At 32.6% G+C, this 19,152-nt stretch overlaps 2 protein-coding genes across 3 annotated transcripts in view; one reads left to right on the top strand and one right to left on the bottom strand.

Moving 5' to 3' along the window:
* The window catches only part of LOC118262013 (transmembrane protease serine 9), a 71,284-nt gene extending 64,428 nt beyond the window's left edge, over positions 1–6,856 (top strand). The window contains exon 12 of the mRNA XM_050701065.1: positions 5,566–6,856. Coding sequence (XP_050557022.1) covers positions 5,566–5,682 — 117 coding nt within the window. The 3' untranslated portion in view covers positions 5,683–6,856. The remainder of the gene's footprint in view (positions 1–5,565) is intronic.
* On the bottom strand, positions 3,444–19,138 carry LOC118262118 (uncharacterized). Of its 2 annotated transcripts, XM_050701063.1 has the most exons (7): positions 17,465–19,138; positions 16,583–16,805; positions 15,178–15,307; positions 14,393–14,494; positions 14,000–14,141; positions 7,344–7,482; positions 3,444–3,618 (listed from the first exon to the last, which is right to left on the bottom strand). In XM_050701063.1, exons 1-6 carry the CDS (start codon positions 19,019–19,021, stop codon positions 7,360–7,362), a joined length of 2,277 nt encoding a protein of 758 aa, XP_050557020.1. In that variant the 5' UTR covers positions 19,022–19,138; the 3' UTR covers positions 3,444–3,618; positions 7,344–7,359. The 2 variants fall into 2 exon arrangements, with proteins under 2 accessions (XP_050557020.1, XP_035429153.2); XM_035573260.2 differs by lacking the exon at positions 3,444–3,618 and having other exon boundaries at positions 7,191–7,482.
* Positions 19,139–19,152: the final 14 nt, after the last annotated feature.

Raw genomic sequence — 19,152 nt, 5'->3', positions numbered from 1 at the left:
ATATGCAGATAGAAAAAGTAAAATTTAAGTAGTCAACATCTAATGTTCTGATGGAAACATAAAACAGAATATTTTACTTTTAACGTCGACTTTGTTGATTGATAGATAAACACGAAAGTCAGGAAAATAAAAAAAGAATACTGAACGTTGAACAAAGAATCGCACCGTGAAAATCCTCGAAAAGGTGTTCCAATATAAACATTATTTTAGGGGGATTTCCAAAGGCTTTTAACGCAACAAACCGAGAAAGAATTAATAACAGTGATCAAGATGTTAACGTGTTTTTTGTTCGATAAAATATTGTTAGAAAATCTATCGAAATTGTAAGGAAAAACATAGAATTTACTATATTTTATGTTATTTTTCTTAAATCCACAAATTTCATCTCGTTCAATTAATTAAATTACTTATACATATACTTCCATGGGGGTAGGCAGATACAATGGAACGCCAGTTGCTACGATTTTACACATCTCTTTCGCTTCACCAACAGTCATCAGTCTTTTCATGCATGCTCGTCGGTTAAAGGTATTTTTTATTTAGCTTTTATTTAATATATCGCCAATCTGGTCGCTATATATATCTGTCTAGTGGGCCCTCTACCGATGGCAAAATAAATTTCTCTATGTGTAATTAAATTACTAACCTTAATATTAAATAATAACATTAAAATTCACAGCAAACGTGAACCCTTTATAAAAAATATTATGATTAATTTTACATATTAGCAATTGCTACTGCTTCTTCCGATTATTATTTGTTTACAAGCTACAAATATTATCAGGACCCGTGTTATTATAATAATTACTACGTATATATTTGTAATATAACGCTTATTATCTGTAATAGTCCTGTCAGAGATAATCGAAATGTCCCGGTTGAACGTAAGTACCAACAGCTAATGCGATAATGTTTCATGACTGGATCTGGATGAAATTCAACTGTATGGGAATGTAATATTGTTATCTGTAATACTATGGATAAGATTCATGTGATAATTTATTTAATGATTTCAATATGGTATTTCAACGAACAACACACGGTACTTATGTAGCACCATTTTAAAGAGAATTCTGTATGGCAACTATGAAACAAAACAAATTAATACAATAAAAAATACCATTCCTATATTTCAAAAGAACAAAGACAAGGTGTTTTTCCACCAGAGATGTGCTGTTTTGCGAGGATGTAATAGCTAAGCTGTGAAACTATGTGACCGATTTCATTGATACTAAGCTATGTAGCGGTGAGAGATATGTTATGATGATGTACAGCCGCAAAGTAACTGCACGAGGAAGATGCGCAGCTCGAGTATGCGATGTATTGATAGTACAGAAACCATCCATAGCACGCATCTTTCCATATTAAAAACATATATTTTAGTTAAACCCGTTTTCACCAGTGCTAAGGTACCAATGAATATGAGTGGTGGAATCCAAATGCATCCTCAACAACGTAGCATAGCAAATCTCTGATGGAAAAGCCCCTTTAAAGATACTTACAAACCTATTTGTTTTGAAGCACTTGTTTGTATTTACAAAATGAAAATAAAGTATGTAAATACTAATGTACAGTCATTTAAGAAATGGGGCAGCCCTACTTCGAGCCAGGTGTTATTCTCGGTTAATAAATAGAAACGTGCGCGTTTAGCGTTTATAGCGACTGCTCTGCAATTCGGAACAGGTACAGAGACGACCACTTCCGAGATGCTGATTGTGAAAACCCCTTTAGTTTCGTCTTTTCCGATACTTTTTCCTTCAATTTTGTCTATTTTGTAAACCTTTTTGTATATCTCGTCTTTGAAATTTTCGTTGAAGGACAATCAAGTTTATAATTGAGTAGTTTTTATTTAATAAGCAAGTAAATTAAAAAAATGTTTTGTAAAAAATATAATTTAGTTCGCTCTACAAGACGAAACTAATTACAGGTCAAGGATTTTTACTAAAAATGTAAATTAATTTTTAAAGTGCTTGGGCTAATTGTATCCCATTTTTGAGACAAAGACAAGTATAAAAAATAGTTGTTGAGTTCATAGTCAAAGTCAAATCATTTATTCCAATTAAACCATAAAAAAACTGAAATGATAACAAATAAATAATAGTCTGTCAGTCTAACCGTCAGAGAAGCTAGGTGCTCGTTCCATAGTGTTGCTTCAAATGGAGAAGAATGAGAAAGAAACTCCATCCGTTACTCATTAAAAAAATACATATATTTACAATTTCTCTGATACATTTTCCATTCAATAATTGTACACATACGTGAGAACAATGCAGAGAGACATTGCGACGCGCAACACAAATGGTAGAACTTACTAAGTTAACATACTGAGGGACCCTTTGACCTAGCATCGTGCTCTAGCATGGTGTTCATCGTCGGCACCATCAGCTGGTATACGTCCACTGCTGAAAAGGATTTCCTGATAAGAAGGGATTTTTCATAATCTCCACGCTCGTCAGGCTGCTTCGGGGTCGTAGTTAAGGCTTACTGCCGTATTTAGACAGATTTAATAAAATTTTTGTAATTTTGTATCGAAAACAATAGCTAAGGACTGGGTTAAGTATCCATTAAATGACTCTCAGTACGGCGTTTAGTCTCCAGTTTTAGAGTAGAGAGTTAGTCACTACTGTTTCTAGGACAACTTTATTTTACTAACAATAAAAACTACATGGACTAACTACGTTTTTAAATTTTAGTAAGGTTAAAATGTTTATATTCATCCAGGCGTGATATGATCTAGGAACGTGTCGTAACTTCTAACAACGAGTTAAAATGATTGTGTGTCAATACCGAATAGGTACTCCTGATTCTACCAAATTCAGGGCTTATAAACCTTTTAAAAAGATCCCTTCCAATCATAGTAAAATGGACGTGACATTCACAATTTGACGAGAAAGCAAGAAGCTTATCGAACATTAGAGAGGGATAATTTTTTCAGGATCCCGAATTAAATGGCAGATAATCGTAAACCTAACATGGGTAATTGTCCTCAGTAATTTGCATTTGTGTGGACATATTTTAAATGCTTATAACCGACGTTTATGCTTTATGCTTTAAAATGTTGTTTGTCTACGGTAAAATGGTGGCAATGGAAGGACCTAATTGTCTCTTTTAATGTTTATGAGCAAACATTGTTGAATGTTTTTATTTTGCAGTGCCTTCTTGGTATGACCGATCCGTATGAGCGCACGTGTACCGACTTAGAAAGTGAGAGTTTTAACATTTTTACTAAGTAACAAACTATTCTAACAACTAAGTACTATGGAAATAACAGATGACTTGAAATGTGGATCACGTAGATAGACTACATTTTACTTTTTAAAGTACTAGTGCAGAGTCTTAAGCTTATTTTTAGACCACTACTTGGCATATAGATATTAGATAATCGAGAAAAATGCACAAATACTTAGGTATGTATAAACAGAATAAACGTTATAGAAGTGAATTGAATTTTATTTGCAATACTGAGTTCAATGGCCCGTTTTGGAAGACTAGAGGCGATAAAACCTTTTACCTACAAGAATTTTCGTACGTTAGTAAGGAAAGAATAGAATTTTTTCTCACTTGTTCATCCATGTTATTTTCAGTTCAGTAGATATGTGAATTCTTGTTCCAGATCGCCTAAAAAGGACGGAAAACTATTATTATTATATATTCCGTTGGGTAGGCATAGCCGAGAAGGACTAAAAGCAGACCCATTTTTTGCTAGTTGTGTTAAAAAATCTATAGTAAAGACACATTTAAGACTCATATGACCTACATTTTTATTTTTGTATTTTAATATATACACGTCACGCCTTTTATCTTTGAAGGGTAGGTAGAGGTGCACATTACGGCCAATGGTAATGCCACTGTACAATGTACACCCACTTTTCGCCTATTGTTTCATAAGACCCATGTAATAGGGGGTGAGTCTACTGCCATATACTGGACACAATTCCAGACATCGTGAGAGTTACTGAAAAAAAATCACAAATCCGAATAAAGCCCAGTAGTACTTGTATTTAATAAAACTATAGAAATTATTAGAAGGAAGTTTAAAAAAAAACAGTTTCGGCCCGCAACTTCGTACGCGTAGAATATGGACTTTAGGCAGAATTTAGTTGTTTAAAGTTCAGTTCGACGGACGTAATAATAATTATGTATAAGAGAATTTTAAATAAATATATGGAATTATGTACCTATTAACAACAGTCAATAAATAACATAGTGGTCAAACACCAATATTATATCTAAAGCAGATTTTGTGATACAATGTTGTCTACGACCAAATAGGACCTACTATAGTAATTGCATGTACCACTTTATTAGTGTAACAAAGTTTAACTAGGTACTTATTCATCTTCGTATTGCGTCGTATAAAGGTTGGTACTATGTTGTAAACATTGATACTATTAGATATATCGATTGGTGTAAATCTCATCAATTTGTATCGGATATATCGGATCCAATATAACATCGATCTTCACCGAGCTGTTTAATTGATAATAACTACTCTATAGGTAATTTAGTTCATTACATCTTTGACTGCCAATAGAATACCGTTGAAGGCAAATCCTCCTGACGTCGGTCACCGGTGACCACCACGGCGTTCAATGTGTTAAACATTATAAAAAATATCTTCAATACTGGCAAAATCTTGTCCAGGCTATAATTAATTCAAAATTAAAAAATCTTCTTTTTTAATTTCACCATTAACTTTACATTAAACTCACACCTCTTTGTTGTAGGTACATCCCCAGTCGCATTACAATTAAATTATTTTAACTCGGCAGGAAGGTCGATCTTATTTCGTCATTATCATCATCATCATCATCAGCCAAAACGCGTCCACTGCAACAAAAGCCTCCCCCTAAGTCCTCTACAGAGAATTTAGATCTTATATCGTATCCTCTAATATTAGCAACGCACATTTCTCAATCAATGAAAAATTAAAATTCAATACGCCGAATGTGTTACAACTTTATTGGAAGCAATCACACAGCCGACTCGATACAAACTCCTACTTTTTTCAAATCTAATTAAAAGTTTTCGAATGAAAACACATTGTTGGGAAATCGTCGTACATTTGTGTATAGCCATGGAAAGTTTCCCCGTTCATGTGTTTTGGGTGACATTTCAAATTTCCCGTTCAACAATGTAATTGTGATGTACACGCGTTCAAGTAATAATAAACGGAGGAATTTTAATTTGTGTAGGATTAATATGTAGATGATAATATTTTAATAAAAGTCTTCGTCAAAATGTTACGAAAACATAATGATTAATTTAAATACATAGAATTGTACTTGCTCACTTCTTATACTCTCGTTGCTAATTTATTTTGTTGTTAGTTTTTAGGTAATAAATACTGAGTCAATTGTGAACTTCTCTTTTATACAATAGAGAGTAGGCCCCAGTCTAGCTGTGAATACTGACAGGCTGTTAATAATTAATGAATATTTAAAGAAGTCTGTATAATGTAAAAGAATTTCTATAGGTATATATCTGTGCATAAAACATTTTCAATAATTTGTTTGTCTTATTTTAAACAACATGCATTAAATGGATAATCATTTTCATTGACAGGGTATCACGAGCTTCGGTGATGGTTGCGGTAAGAGGGGCAAATACGGAATTTACACACGGACCGCAGGCTACGTGTCGTGGATGCGTGACGTCATGAACAAGAAGTATTTCGACTGAAACCGCAAATGGTTCAAAACCCTTGCTTTTGGCAGAGTTGTGGTTACCAGGGCCTATTTGCAGTAATTACGGCTTTCCCCAAATTGTTTTTTTTTTTACCGATTTATAATTGATGTGATGTTCAAACTTATACAGCATTTATATAATTTAAAGTTACAGAGTTTTTTATATAGTTTCTATGTATGTATGAGTGAAATACTCATGGTTTTCCAAATAAGTATACAATACCTGTCTTCACTAGCTTTTTTACGAACACGAAGAAATGAAAAGCGATATCAACCGAGCAATTAATGAAGCTCTATCTTTAATGTCAACTTTAATCGAGTTTCCATTAATATTATTCAAGACGGAAAATAATTGTAATCTTCACATATAACCTCCATTAAAACAGATCAAGTTCAAGGTTACGTTCGTACCTTCACCTAAAAGGTCAATTTATAGCTCCCTGTAATACCTAAACCTAATTTTATTGACGATACATACATAATAACATTTCGAAAGCGAATGTATCCTACTAATGTAACGTTATCGAATTTAGGTAACAGACCATTTGCTTTTATGACTTCATATTAAGGTTATATATTTGTATTATAACTTTCGTGAAACAAACTAAATGATCTTTTATATATTTTGGCTTACTTACGTAAGTACCTAAGCACATGAATGTTGCCGCTTCTTGTGTCGCGGAGTGCTGCTCATGAATATGAGCCTCTAGTACGGCTTGGAACTAGTCGAGTTCCTCGTCAAATAATTATGTGAGCAAGCACGTGTTAGTATGTCTCACGAATGGTATAATAGAAATATGAACACTCTGATGGAAATATCAGGCTTCTCACTTTTTTGTTAATAATTTCCATGTTCTGATAATTTTACACAAAACAACATTATGTATACTAACCAAAGTTCATGAAACTACAGTTTTAAGCACCGTTTAAATATTATTAAGAAACTTTGCAAAACAAATTAGAGTTAAAATTAACTTGATATACTTATAAGACATCTCTGAAATTATATGTAAATACAAAATTAATTTGAATTTTATTCACGATTTTATTAGAATATTTAAATATGTTGTGTGAGCACTTTGCAAAGTTTTTTGTTTTTAATTTTTTTTTTGTTTTAATATAAGTAAACGTAAGTGATAATGATAAATAAAGTCTCTCTAAGTTTTGTATGGAGTTGTTTGATTTGCTTCTCTCAAAGATTAAGTCAATGAACTTTTATCGAGATTAATTAATGCCTTGACGTTGACTAAGCCCTAGGACAAACATTCTTTTGATGTCTAAAGATAAAACAGGGCTCAATGTCCGTATATTTTTGTCCTATCTCCAAACTATCAAGATATTCTATGAATAAAATTACTCATTGAAGTTGTTTTTAGATTTAGATCAGATTGCGCTGGGCATTCAATGTATATTTTTGTGTTTTAATAAGATTCATGACTATTTTTATACCTAACTTTCCCAAGAATTTTATGATTATGATATCCTGTAAACAAAAACAGCAAATGGTTTTTTGTAAAACATGTATAACGATAAACGTACTTATCACAAAAACACAAATAAGTATAAGTAAAACATGCAATATTACAAAAAAAACGTATAACAACAGATTATACAAAAAAAAAAGTATTTATACAACAAATTACCAAAAATATTTACATAAAATAAGTAGGTATTACATATCGAGTGTGAAAGCGTCTACGTCATCGTTCTCTCGAGCCACATCGAGGATCCATGGAACAAGTCGCCAGATGCCTGTGTACTGAGCAGACTGGTCGCCCCAAGGCCGCCTTTCTTCCTGTAAAAGAATCTAATTGAGTGAGTTTAAAACAATGAGCTTTATGGTGCTTTTTCCAACAGAGATGTGCTATGCTACGTTACTGTGGATGCGTTTGGCTTCCACCAATCATATTCATTGGTATACATAGCTTAGCACTGGTGGAAACAGACTCAGCTAAGCTATGTTTTTATATGGAAAGATGTGTGCTATGGATGGCTATTCTACTATCGATACATCGCATACTTGAGCTGTGCATCTTCCTCGGACAATTACTTTGCGGCGGCGCATCTTTATAGCTACAGAGCTTAATATTAGTGGAAATGGTTACATAGTTTCACAGCTTAGCTATTACATCTTCGTAGCATAGCTACATAACATATCTCTGATGGAAAAACATATAAATAGAGAACCTCCTTCGCTTTCAATTCAAGTTCAAAATCAACCGAGTAAAAGTGTTCAAACAAAAATGCTTTAAAAGTAAATAATTTCAAAGAATAAAAAGTAAAATTAGAACAACATTGAAATTAAAACGGCGCACAATATAATATCATAGCTAACAATTCCCAGGTGAGAATTAAATGAGAAAAATATTTTCATCTACATAATTAAAAATAGCTTCGAGACCGTCCTGTATACTACGTGGATAATTATTATGAAACTTTATGAGAAATTTTCAGTAAAATTAAATTATTTTAGTAAGCTTATGTTAGTTGGTCAGAACTAAAAACTTTGTTTTTAGTACGGTTTTAAACTATGTTAAGTCACAATTAAAATAGAATTTTCTTTTTTATAAAAAAAAGTTGTAATAATTGATATTGATTTTTGGACCTGATCATTAAAAACATCTTATTAATATCACATCGTATATCACTATAAACACTATAGACATATGATGACTATAGAGAGTTACGAACTTACCGGGAACAACCGGTCGACCATTGCTATAAATAAACTTCCCAGAAATAATTAGGTGTTATTTTAATAACATATAACCAATATAATATGATAAGCTAAATCTGAGTGCTATAAAATGAAAGCTAGATTGTTAGGTCATGACAGTGATTAGCTTGCGAAACTTAGCTGCGGTCGGGCGGTTGCCGGTTGCCGGTCGTTCGAATAGCTAGCTGGCTGCACTCCCCGGTTGTCTGGGAAGTGTATTGTATTGCACTTCCGTAAAGCTTTGCACAATTGCCCAGCACGACACAGTTAGTTAGCATAATAACGTTTACACTGTTATTGTATCATTTAAATAGATTGTAATAAGCGTAATAAAGAGAAAATCGTATAATAACCTTCATTAAATTCAAAAATGTATGTCAAATTGAATTTGTTGATTTGGTAGGTTTTTCTTAAATTGTTAAATAGATCCTGATAAATATATATTATGTTATTTTAAAGATAAATAAGAGTTTGGAAAGAAATGTAGCTTTTTCACGCGCACAAATTCATTAACAATTTCTGTACAGTAAAATTAATTAACAATTTTATTCGGGCGTGTTAAAATCATTAAAATATTACCTATATACCGCGTATTCCGACTTTGTTGGAATAAACTAATAGCAACGCTAAACCCTGAGATTGAAATTTCAAGAGAAGTTGGTAAAGTTAAACATCTTCCGAATCTCATTACGACATTATTTATGTTCTCAGGTATTTCATTAGAGTTAATAATATGTGTATCGAATTTAGTATTCGTGTGATTATTTTAACCCGCCATTGGTGACGTGTATTTGTCTTACTGAGATAAAATGGCATAGAAAGGACATAAAAATAAAACGCTCGCATTGCTGTTGCGGGGTGGACTAATGGTAGAGGGCGTGTAGTAAGGCAGCTACTCGAAATCGCAACCTAATTCGATAAACAGTTTAAAAAATATTATTTGTTTTTAAATTACCCGGTCTCATAGACATATAGGTCACCAATGGCGGGTTAAAGGTAATAATAGGGACGACGATCCGTCAGTTTCGTAATTAAAAATTTTAGACATATATTTTTTTTATTTTGTCATATAAGATAACAATATTTAGATAAAACGAATCAAAGTTTAGGCTTCACTTTCGCGTTTGTCGCGTCGTACATTTATATTTTTTTATGTACAAATATATCGGTTTGAAAAATCAAATCAATGAAACTGAAATTTTTGAAAGAATGTATTTGTTTCCGTAAGAAAATAAAACATACATGTCTAATATTTTAATACAATTTACCAGAAGGACATTAAAATAAAATTAGTTTGGCTAATGAACTCACACCACGTTCCTATATCAGTAAAGATTTTTGCGGCACAAATTATTCGTCATCAAGAATTCCGTTTGTAAATTTTGATCGCTCTAGAGTGGAAAAGCTTCGCAATAAATTGAGGACTTTCAAGTTCATTAGCACAAAGTCGACATTTTTTGTATCATTCAAAGTTACAGACAATTAAGAATGGAATGAAGTGATGCTGTTCTTCAAACAAATCTACGTTTGCATTTATTGTAATAATATTTTGTGTTTAATGAACCTTACTTATCAAATCTCTTGAATTGGTAACTACTATGAAGTTACATGGATGAGATGATTTATTAGATTAATTTATTCTAGTGTCACAGTCTAACGCTGATCATTTACTTGAATCTGATATTATATAAATACTATATTTACATCTATACATATAATAAAATCGTAGAAAAGTGCTGTCTGTACATTGAAAATAAAAATAAAAAAAATAGCAGGGGTTATTGTTATGTCGATGTCGAACCCAAAAATGTAATTAACTTTTTTTTCTCTGTTTGTCTGTTTGTCTGTTTGTCTGTTCGTCTGTGCGCGCTAATCTCAGAAACGGCTGATCCGAGTTGGATGCGGTTTTCACGAATATATTGTGGGATGCTTAAATTTACATTTAGTGTTTGTTTCATGTCAATCGGTTCATAAATAAAAAGTTATGTCAAATTAGAATCACGTCGAACATTCTATGCTTATACCATTAATCAGCAACTATTTGACGGATTTGTTGAAATTTGGTACAGATATAGTTTAGAACCTTAGAAAGGACATAGATATATTTTTATTTCAAAAATCAAAAAATAAAAATAAGAAATAAATTATTTATTAATTCTATGTCGATCGTTACACGACTTCGGTTCATGTTATTGTTTTAATTCATCGAAAAAAAGTAAATAAATAGTAAAAAGGTATGACAAAAATAATATCAATATAATAAAACATTTAGTACAAAGAAAATGCTCTAACGGAGTATAGATAATTCTATGTCGATCGTTGCACGACTTCGGTTCATGTTATTGTTTTAATTCATCGAAAAAAGAAATAAATAGTGGTATGAAAAAAATAATATCAATATAATTAAACTTTTAGTACAAAGAAAATCTGAACGGAGTATAAATAAATAATCCAAGTTGTCTTTATCCTCGACAGATAGCGTTGCGAAATAGATCGCGCTATGGTTTCGTTACATTCATTTGGTTAGGTATTGGCCGAGCGCTTCGGTTATCGTAGAAAAAGTGTATTATCAGTCGTATGATTATTTGTCTGTAGTGGTCCTGCTGTTTCGTATATTCTAAATTGGTTTCGTTGTATTTGTCAATTAATAAGTTTATTTGTTGGGTTTTCCTGGTAATTTGGTTAAACTATTTAACGTTTTAGTTTGATATCGATTATTAGTAGTTACTGTAGTTAGTTTTTTTAATAAAATTGTAAGTCTAATTTTTTTTTAAATTAGATTAGATTTAAGTCGTTTCTTTTAAATTATTTAGTTTAAGCTTGGTTATTATAGCATAGAGGATAGGTTGTAATATAGTTTCTTTTTTAATTGTTATAAATTCGTAATTCGTAGCTTTCTTTAGTTTTAAGTTAGTTTAAGTCCGTTTTTAAACTATTTTTTCAATGCCCTAAGTGAGTATACATCTATTAAATTCAAACGCAGAGCTCATTATGTTGATTTTTGAAGAGTTCCCTGGAATATCTTCCACATCTCATTTTTGAAGAGAGCCTTTGCCGGAAGTCACTATTCCACGCGAACGAAGTCGCGGGCAAAAGCTAGTCTACAATATAATTGTTGTAGGGTATGCAGAAACCACGCAAATGAAATCATTCAAATCTAGTTTTAGTTCAAAACTTTCCCGAAACAGCGCCTAACTTAGAGATTGCAGAAACTACTAAATAACATTATTCAGATAATAAGATAATCAGGCGACGACGTTTATGATAAAGCCATCCTAACACGTTTAGATTAAGGAGGTATCGTTATAAGCCGACGCGCTATTCTCCCGCAGTTGACAGGAAACCAGGAAATGAGAAGCTAGACAAAGCATGAGTTCTGTAATAGCATTATACTAGCATACAAAGGAAAAGGGGAAACCGACCCGTTTAGCCATGTTTTTACGTCTGTATATTGCACAAAGTTTTATGTTGATTTTTACAATAACATTTATTTCGGATTATATAAAGCACTAGCTTTTGCCCGCGACTTCGTTCGCGTGGAATAGTGACTTCCGGCAAATTTTTGGTTTTAACCACATAGTTCCCGATCTCGCGGAATCTCTTCAAAAATGAGATGTAGAAGATATTCCAGGGAACTCTTCAAAAATCAAGATAATGAGCTCTGCGTTTGAATTTAATAGATGTATACTCACTTAGGGCATTGAAAAAATAGTTTAAAAACGGACTTAAACTAAAGAAAGCTACGAATTACGAATTTATAACAATTTAAAAAGAAATTGTATTACAACCTATCCTCTATGCTATAATAACCAAGCTTAAACTAAATAATTTAAAAGAAACGACTTAAATCTAATCTATCTAATTAATTAATAAATTAGACTTACAATGGAGAATGCTCAAAAAAAACCCAGGCCCGGCGCCGAAATGCTATATAGGTACCATCATCAAAACGATGGCTAAATGTTGGAAATTGATATTTATTTTTTAGCATGGATTAATTTTTATCATTGTTTTGATTTATGAAACTTAGTAATATCTCTATTTTATTGAGTTAATACGTTAATACTTCCTATACGCCGTGAGCATCAATCACAGATCACCCCCTCATCAATACAGCGTGATATAAGACGTTTTATATAGTAGAGGTAGTGGGAGAAATGCAATTGGCGAATATTATTGTTAATGCATACATGGGAAAAGGACGCTCGGTTGTTGTGCCCATGTGATGTCCATCATATACTACCTTGGGTGGGCAAGGCACCAAGATGGTTTTGCAAATCCCGCACTTTCACTACAAAATGTAATATTAGATGTAGAAAATGATTGAACTTTGAATAATCTAATACATGATGTTTTGATAATGTATACATTTGTTTTCATACTTTCTACTCGTAATATCCTTTAAATATCATCATCATACCAGCCGAAAGACGTCCACTGTTTATCGATTTAAATATAGTCCCTGACAAAAGCAAATAGCAATTTCCTACATTTAGCCATCGTTTTCGACGATGGTAACTATACGGGATTTTATTACTCATTTATACTGATAAACTGAGATACAAATCGTTTGCGCCGGGCCTGGGTATTTTCCCCATACTTCGTTGAGCATTCTCCTTTATTAAAAAAACTAACTACAGTAACTACTAATAATCGATATCAAACTAAACCTACGTTAAATAATTTAACCAGAATAATAGGAAAACCCAACAAATAAACTTATTATTTGACTAATACAACGAAACCAATTTATTTATTTAGAATATACGAAACAGCATTTTATTTTTAGATTTTTGAAATAAAAACTATCCTATATCCTTTCTAAGGTTTTAAACGATGAAAATTTTCCGTCAAATAGTTGCGGAGATGGTATAAATAGAATAGTTTCGACGTGATTCTTTAATTTGACATAACTTTTTTATTTATGAACCGATTGACATGAAACAAACACTAAATGTAAATTTAAGCATCCCACAATATATTCGTGAAAACATTGGCTTGTACCGTTCTATTCAAATAAATAAATAAATTTCGGATCATATAAAGCATATATCTACTGGAAGAATTCAGTTCTACTGAATAATTTATTTTAATTCTGAATATCCACTTTAGTTAATTATCATTTGTATTGAATTCAGAATAAATTATTAATAATTCATAATGATTAACAAAATAAAATTGTATATACATTCAGAAAATACTGTATTTTAATCCTGTCTCTTTTGGTTTTATTACTACAAAATAATATCAAAAACGAATGGCATAAGTATTACGAAAATACAACCATACTCATTAAATATGTTAAAAGTGGTAATGACTTCATCGAGGGTCCAAATAATATTCACACCAATGGGTAAAACTTGGATGTATTATCTACAAAACGTAGGTCGTGATCGTGATTAATATCATCACAATCAGTATTAGGTATGGTGCCATTTGTATAGGAGATATTACTGAATGTAGGAGGCTAAGAAAGCACATTTCAAGACAATTACTTGAGTATTCCAAACCATGTCTCCTGCTTAACGTTTAAGTGGATGACATTTTTATTCTACTTATGAAAATAAGTCTGAAAGTCTAGTATGGCATAAGTAACCTGTAAGTATAAGGCGACCAATTTTCCTCCGACGAGCAGCAAGCCACCGTGGATGGGGTCACTGTCCTCGCCAGCATATGGCGGCAAAGCCAGGCAGTACACGTTTTTGACACCACCATCTTCGGCAAGCCGCTTCGCTTTACTGAAAATGTGATCCAATTAAGGAACTCGCACGGTACAAATATTATATGAAGATAATGTTTGCTATTAAAGAAAAAACATGGCAGAAGAATTAAGAAATATGTACAAATATATCCAAGTTGTTAAGTTAATAAACCATTATCCTCCGATCCGTAAAAAAATATTCAAAGTCATTTGCTTCGAAAATCCAGCTCTATTAGGATATAACCTTTGCTATAAGTTCATTAATCTTATGACAAAGCTTTATTTTACCTGTACCCCACATTGCCGGGACAGGAATCAGAGAATACTTCATTTTCGTACGACATAAGCGGTGACTTCGGTAAATCACTGGATGAATATCTTGAGTCGAATCTGTAAGAATAGTTAGCTTATTTTCAGAACTATGCATAACTTTACCCTTCCTATAAAGATTAGTATCATATTAGCGTGTCATATGATATCGTAATATCATATGAGCAATGATAAGCTTAACATTATTTAAGTACTGGCTATTATGGTCTTAAGCCATAGACATGCTATCTTTCGCATTCTGAGCCTTAATGTAGACTGTAATAAGCAAGAAGGATTTATTCTTTAAGAACCTGAAATCCCACTGTAATTGTCTCTCTTTTTGTTCACTACAGCTTTACGCAATTTTTCATTGTTATTTTTCAGAGTCGTCTATTTTTATATTTATTCACAAGAGTACGAAATATTATGTTCCTATTTCTTTGAGATGTCGCACATTGATAAGAAGACCGTCACTACGAAAAATATGTTTTTTTTTTTAGCAGTGCGATGGCACTGCTAACAAAAAAAAATGATCTTCGGTCGCTAAGAGATGTCTTAGCGACCGAAGATACATTTTTATACCCAACTACTATAAAAAAATAACTTTAAATGCTTCTACTGAAAATATAGCTTTTTTGGTTAGTGTTACTCTTCCTATTAAGGTGCGATGAGATGAGACAGTCGTTAGCCTCTTCTTTAAACAAAATGAACAAAATAATGATAAGAACATAGTTTTTTACCAAGTGAAAATAACTTTAATCTACCTATCTAAACCCCATCCAACCGCATTGGCAAGAGTTCCTTTTTCATCAGCTACGAATTGATGGGACATCATGGAAATCGACGACCAAGCGCTGCACGCTGATGCCATTGAAGTTATCACTTGAATTAGACCTAAAAAACAGACTTATTTATTAAGTATTTTCTAGCCGACGTGGTATACGATTCCGAGGCTATTTGATATTTTTATTTATTTAACTGTTTTCAAGGGTGGCTTAATGACACAGGCATCGATACTTAGCCAACTTTTAGGCTACAGAGGTTACCTGTTCGAAGTAATAAGTATTATATTACTATTACTTACGTAAAAAATAAACATATTAAAGATACAAGTCCCTAGCTAGTAAAGAAAATAATGATACGTAATAATTAGGCTACATTATTTTTTCCCTAAAGCATGACATTATAATGTGAACCTAATATTATTTTAGTTTCTCCGAATGGTATAGTATTCGACATACTTTATATTGCTGATATATTATTTTCTCTGTTTTATTATAACAAGGTAAAAATCGTATTGTTAACTGCTAATGTAATATTTAGATGTTTCGTGATCACAATAATGAAGTAGGTTATGCTTGGACCGCGATTTAATTATGTTGCCTGTCAAAGGCGTAGGTAATTAATTTTATTTTATGCTATACAGCGATTTCCTTCTTTCCGTCTATACTTCTGCGTATACAATTTTTATTTGCGGTATACATGCTTAGTAAATTTTTTATCATAATTAATATATCTTTAATTGAATTCGTATCAAACTTGCCTATTATCATACGAATAATGACTTATTTTTTATGGAATAAGCCGGTAAACGATCAGACGGATCACCTGATGGTAAGTAATCGCTGCCGCCCATGAACACTTGAAACAACAGAGGCGTTACAAGTGCGTTGCCGGTATTTTAGGGGTTAGGAATTTAAGTATTGTTGGGGAATCAGGGATTGGGGTAATTGTGCCTCCGGTAACCTCATTCACACAACGAAACACAACGCAAGCGTTGTCTTCGATAACAGTCTGTTATATTTCTGGTTATTTTTCTTATTATAGTCTTATTTTTGTCTGCCTAGACAAGAAGTAATATTGTACCAAACCAACATACAGACGTAGATTACTTTTTGCGACAAGCGATGACTACGAGTATTCTGTTATTGGTTTATTTATGTCACTTTCTGGCATCCACGGAAGACGAAAGTCAATCTTATATGTCTAGTAAAAGTTTTTTTTTATTATTATTTTGATGTATTGCCTAAGTTATCAGATAGTACTGACAAAAAGTCTCCGAAGTTGTTAACAAAAAAGGGAACATACGCACCTAATGTGATTATACCAATTCCTACTGTTACAATTCTTATTTTGAAAAGAAAAACATGAGGTGTAGTAAAAGAATACCGATATTATAGAGGTGTCTTCGCGTTTTATCCCTTGGGTTGTAACGTGGGTGCACCAGGCTATATTTGACGTAAGCCACGCGTTCTGGAGTCCACCAAGAATCTCCACAGTACGTCACAAAGGCTGACCGACCTTCTCCACTTGGATTCTTATGATGCCTCGACAGACATGACCCAGATGTGATTAGCCAATGAGGACTAATACCAGCAGCGTCACAGTGCACCTGTAGACAATTGGCAAATTGTAGATAATTTCTTTTTTAATACTTAAAAAAAATCTACATATAACTGACTCGGATTATATACGATATATTAAATTTTCCTAAGAGGTTTTCAATCACTTTGTCCACTTCTTAAATTGCCTTATTTTCTTATTTTATATAAAGCCTAAGTTTCTAGTCAAATTTTTAATCCTGAAGCCCATTTTCAGATTCCAGGAAAACGTGTAAGTAGTCTTTCGATACTTATTGTAAAATCATAAATCTTCTGTCGTTTAGTTCTTAATAATTGAGAAGTGAAATCAAATATTTCATTTTAGTATTATTGTTAGTTGCTTGTGCGTGACAGGCTATTGGTATTTTATTAAGTTTATGATTTGTGGCAAATGAATTCCAATGAACAGAAAGTTTTAAATTGATTTCGACATTTTGAACACTATTCAGGGAAAATACGATAAAATAAGATCAATAATTAGAGCTTGGTAACAATAAATAATACGCTTGTTGATCGTTGTGCGTAAAACTCTTAAGACAATAGGACCCATAGTTGGAACATATTACTGTATAAAATTGTAGACCACTCTGTATACTATGGATGCATTAAAGTGATTTGATTTTGACATAGGTACTAATTGAAAATCTATTATAAGTTTTGTGACCATTACCTGTGATGGCTCGTATACATAGGCAGCAACAAATGGATACCGAGTCCAGTCTACATGCTTGCTCCTTTTATACTCGAATAAATCAGAATGTTTTGTTTGTTTCACGTCTTGTGTTGTATTGGTGTTTGCATCTGAATCATTCAATATTTCAGCTTTCACTGTATTGTTGACAACTGGAATTGAATTGATATCACTTTGGAGTTGGATATCGTTTTTGAAAGTTTCGACTATATGTTTCTTAGAATGTTTTGACTTATGAGGCTGATTATGTTCTTTAGAAATATCTTGATCAACGTGTTCCAAAAGTGTCTTTCGTTCATTATTGTTTAATTCATTTCGCCTGATCAAAATATCTGTATTGTCCACGTCAATTAATCTCCCGTTTTGATCATAATATGGGAAGGATGTGTGTCTGTCATACATTTCGAAAAATTTAATCTTGTCGTATGCTGTCGTCTCCTCCATCGGGGTTGTGTTTAGTATTTTGTTATTATGTGCAGATGTTATATTTTCATTTGCCATGTTGTCTTCTGTAGTTATTGGACATGTATCGTTATCAAAGCCATTTGTAACAAGAGTTCTAATTGCACCATTGTTTTTTGCAACAGTTGGAGTCGAGGTATTTACTGTTACATTCATTTTAATTTCTCTTGAAGATTTCGTTGGAATTAAGTTATCATACTTGATTTGTTGTTGTTGACGTTGCAGACGTAATTTAAATGAAGGTGTTATAGAATTAAGAGACTCAAACCCAGTTAAAGAAGAATGTGTTCTGGTTTTACGTCTTCTCATTCTATTTGTTGGTTGCGAAAATCTAGTGGTCGTCTTCGTCCGTTTGTAGGCATTATCATCAATGCGAAAAGAAAACATGTGGGAATTAGCAAGAACAAATTCATGGTTCTCATTTCTAACTTGCTGCTGCTGTTCTTTACTACGGTTTGGAACCTGAACTAACTTTTTAGATGGAAAATCTTTCAAACGATCATCTGTTTCATCCAAATAATAGAATTCAATAAAGCTTCGAGTTGTAGACGAGACACTCGGTCGAGCTGGAAGTCTTGCGAGAGGTGGACGAAACACAGGAACATTGTCTACAATTCTTTCACTCCCGTTATTACGCCTTTGTCGATAGCTAGAAGTGGTTGAATCCACATCATTAAATATTTTTGTTTTTCTCCACAACATGTTTATAATTTCATACTGTTTTCGACTTACTCTTCCTACTTGCCATTTTTTGTACTGAGAAATAGGCTTATCATTGTTATAAGCATTGTTGTTTTTAATTTGGTTGTAGTTCGGGCTCGTTCCTACAGGAGTGTTGAGTGATGTCCTAATCGCATTCATCATAGTATTGCCGCGTGGAGTTGTATCGTTAGAGTATCTATCAGGAGCATGTTTCTTGTTTCTAAATGCTAACTGAAACGAAGCTGGATCTTGCTTGATTTTAAGAAAATTTTTGTTTTCGTACGAAAGAATGCTCACAACAGGTTCCACTGCAATTTGTGTAATAATGTAACAAAGTATCAAAAATATTTCCTGTAGTTTTGCTGCTTTCATGATTTTTAATTCAAGTCATACTATTTTTGGGATACACTTCTTACACTACAATTTCTAAACAAAGCATCAAAATATTTTTGACATAGTGACCATGAACTCTTTGTGACAAATAATAAATACGTTACAATACC

This window comes from Spodoptera frugiperda, chromosome 20 (genome assembly GCF_023101765.2).
Source record: "Spodoptera frugiperda isolate SF20-4 chromosome 20, AGI-APGP_CSIRO_Sfru_2.0, whole genome shotgun sequence".
NCBI classification, from domain to species: domain Eukaryota; kingdom Metazoa; phylum Arthropoda; class Insecta; order Lepidoptera; family Noctuidae; genus Spodoptera; species Spodoptera frugiperda.
Note: the sequence above shows the minus strand (reverse complement) of the source record. Positions and strands in the feature narration are given on the sequence as shown.

What these genes read in the sequence shown, in the direction of transcription:
- LOC118262118 (XM_050701063.1), bottom strand. Translation starts at nt 19,021, where the DNA reads ATGAAAGCAGCAAAACTACAGGAAATATTTTTGATACTTTGTTACATT. An exon ending in GTTGGATGGGGTTTAGATAG is followed by an intron (nt 14,495 to 15,177) that starts GTAGATTAAAGT and finishes CTATTCTTACAG; the next exon opens with ATTCGACTCAAGATATTCAT. An exon ending in CCCGGCAATGTGGGGTACAG is followed by an intron (nt 14,142 to 14,392) that starts GTAAAATAAAGC and finishes TCACATTTTCAG; the next exon opens with TAAAGCGAAGCGGCTTGCCG.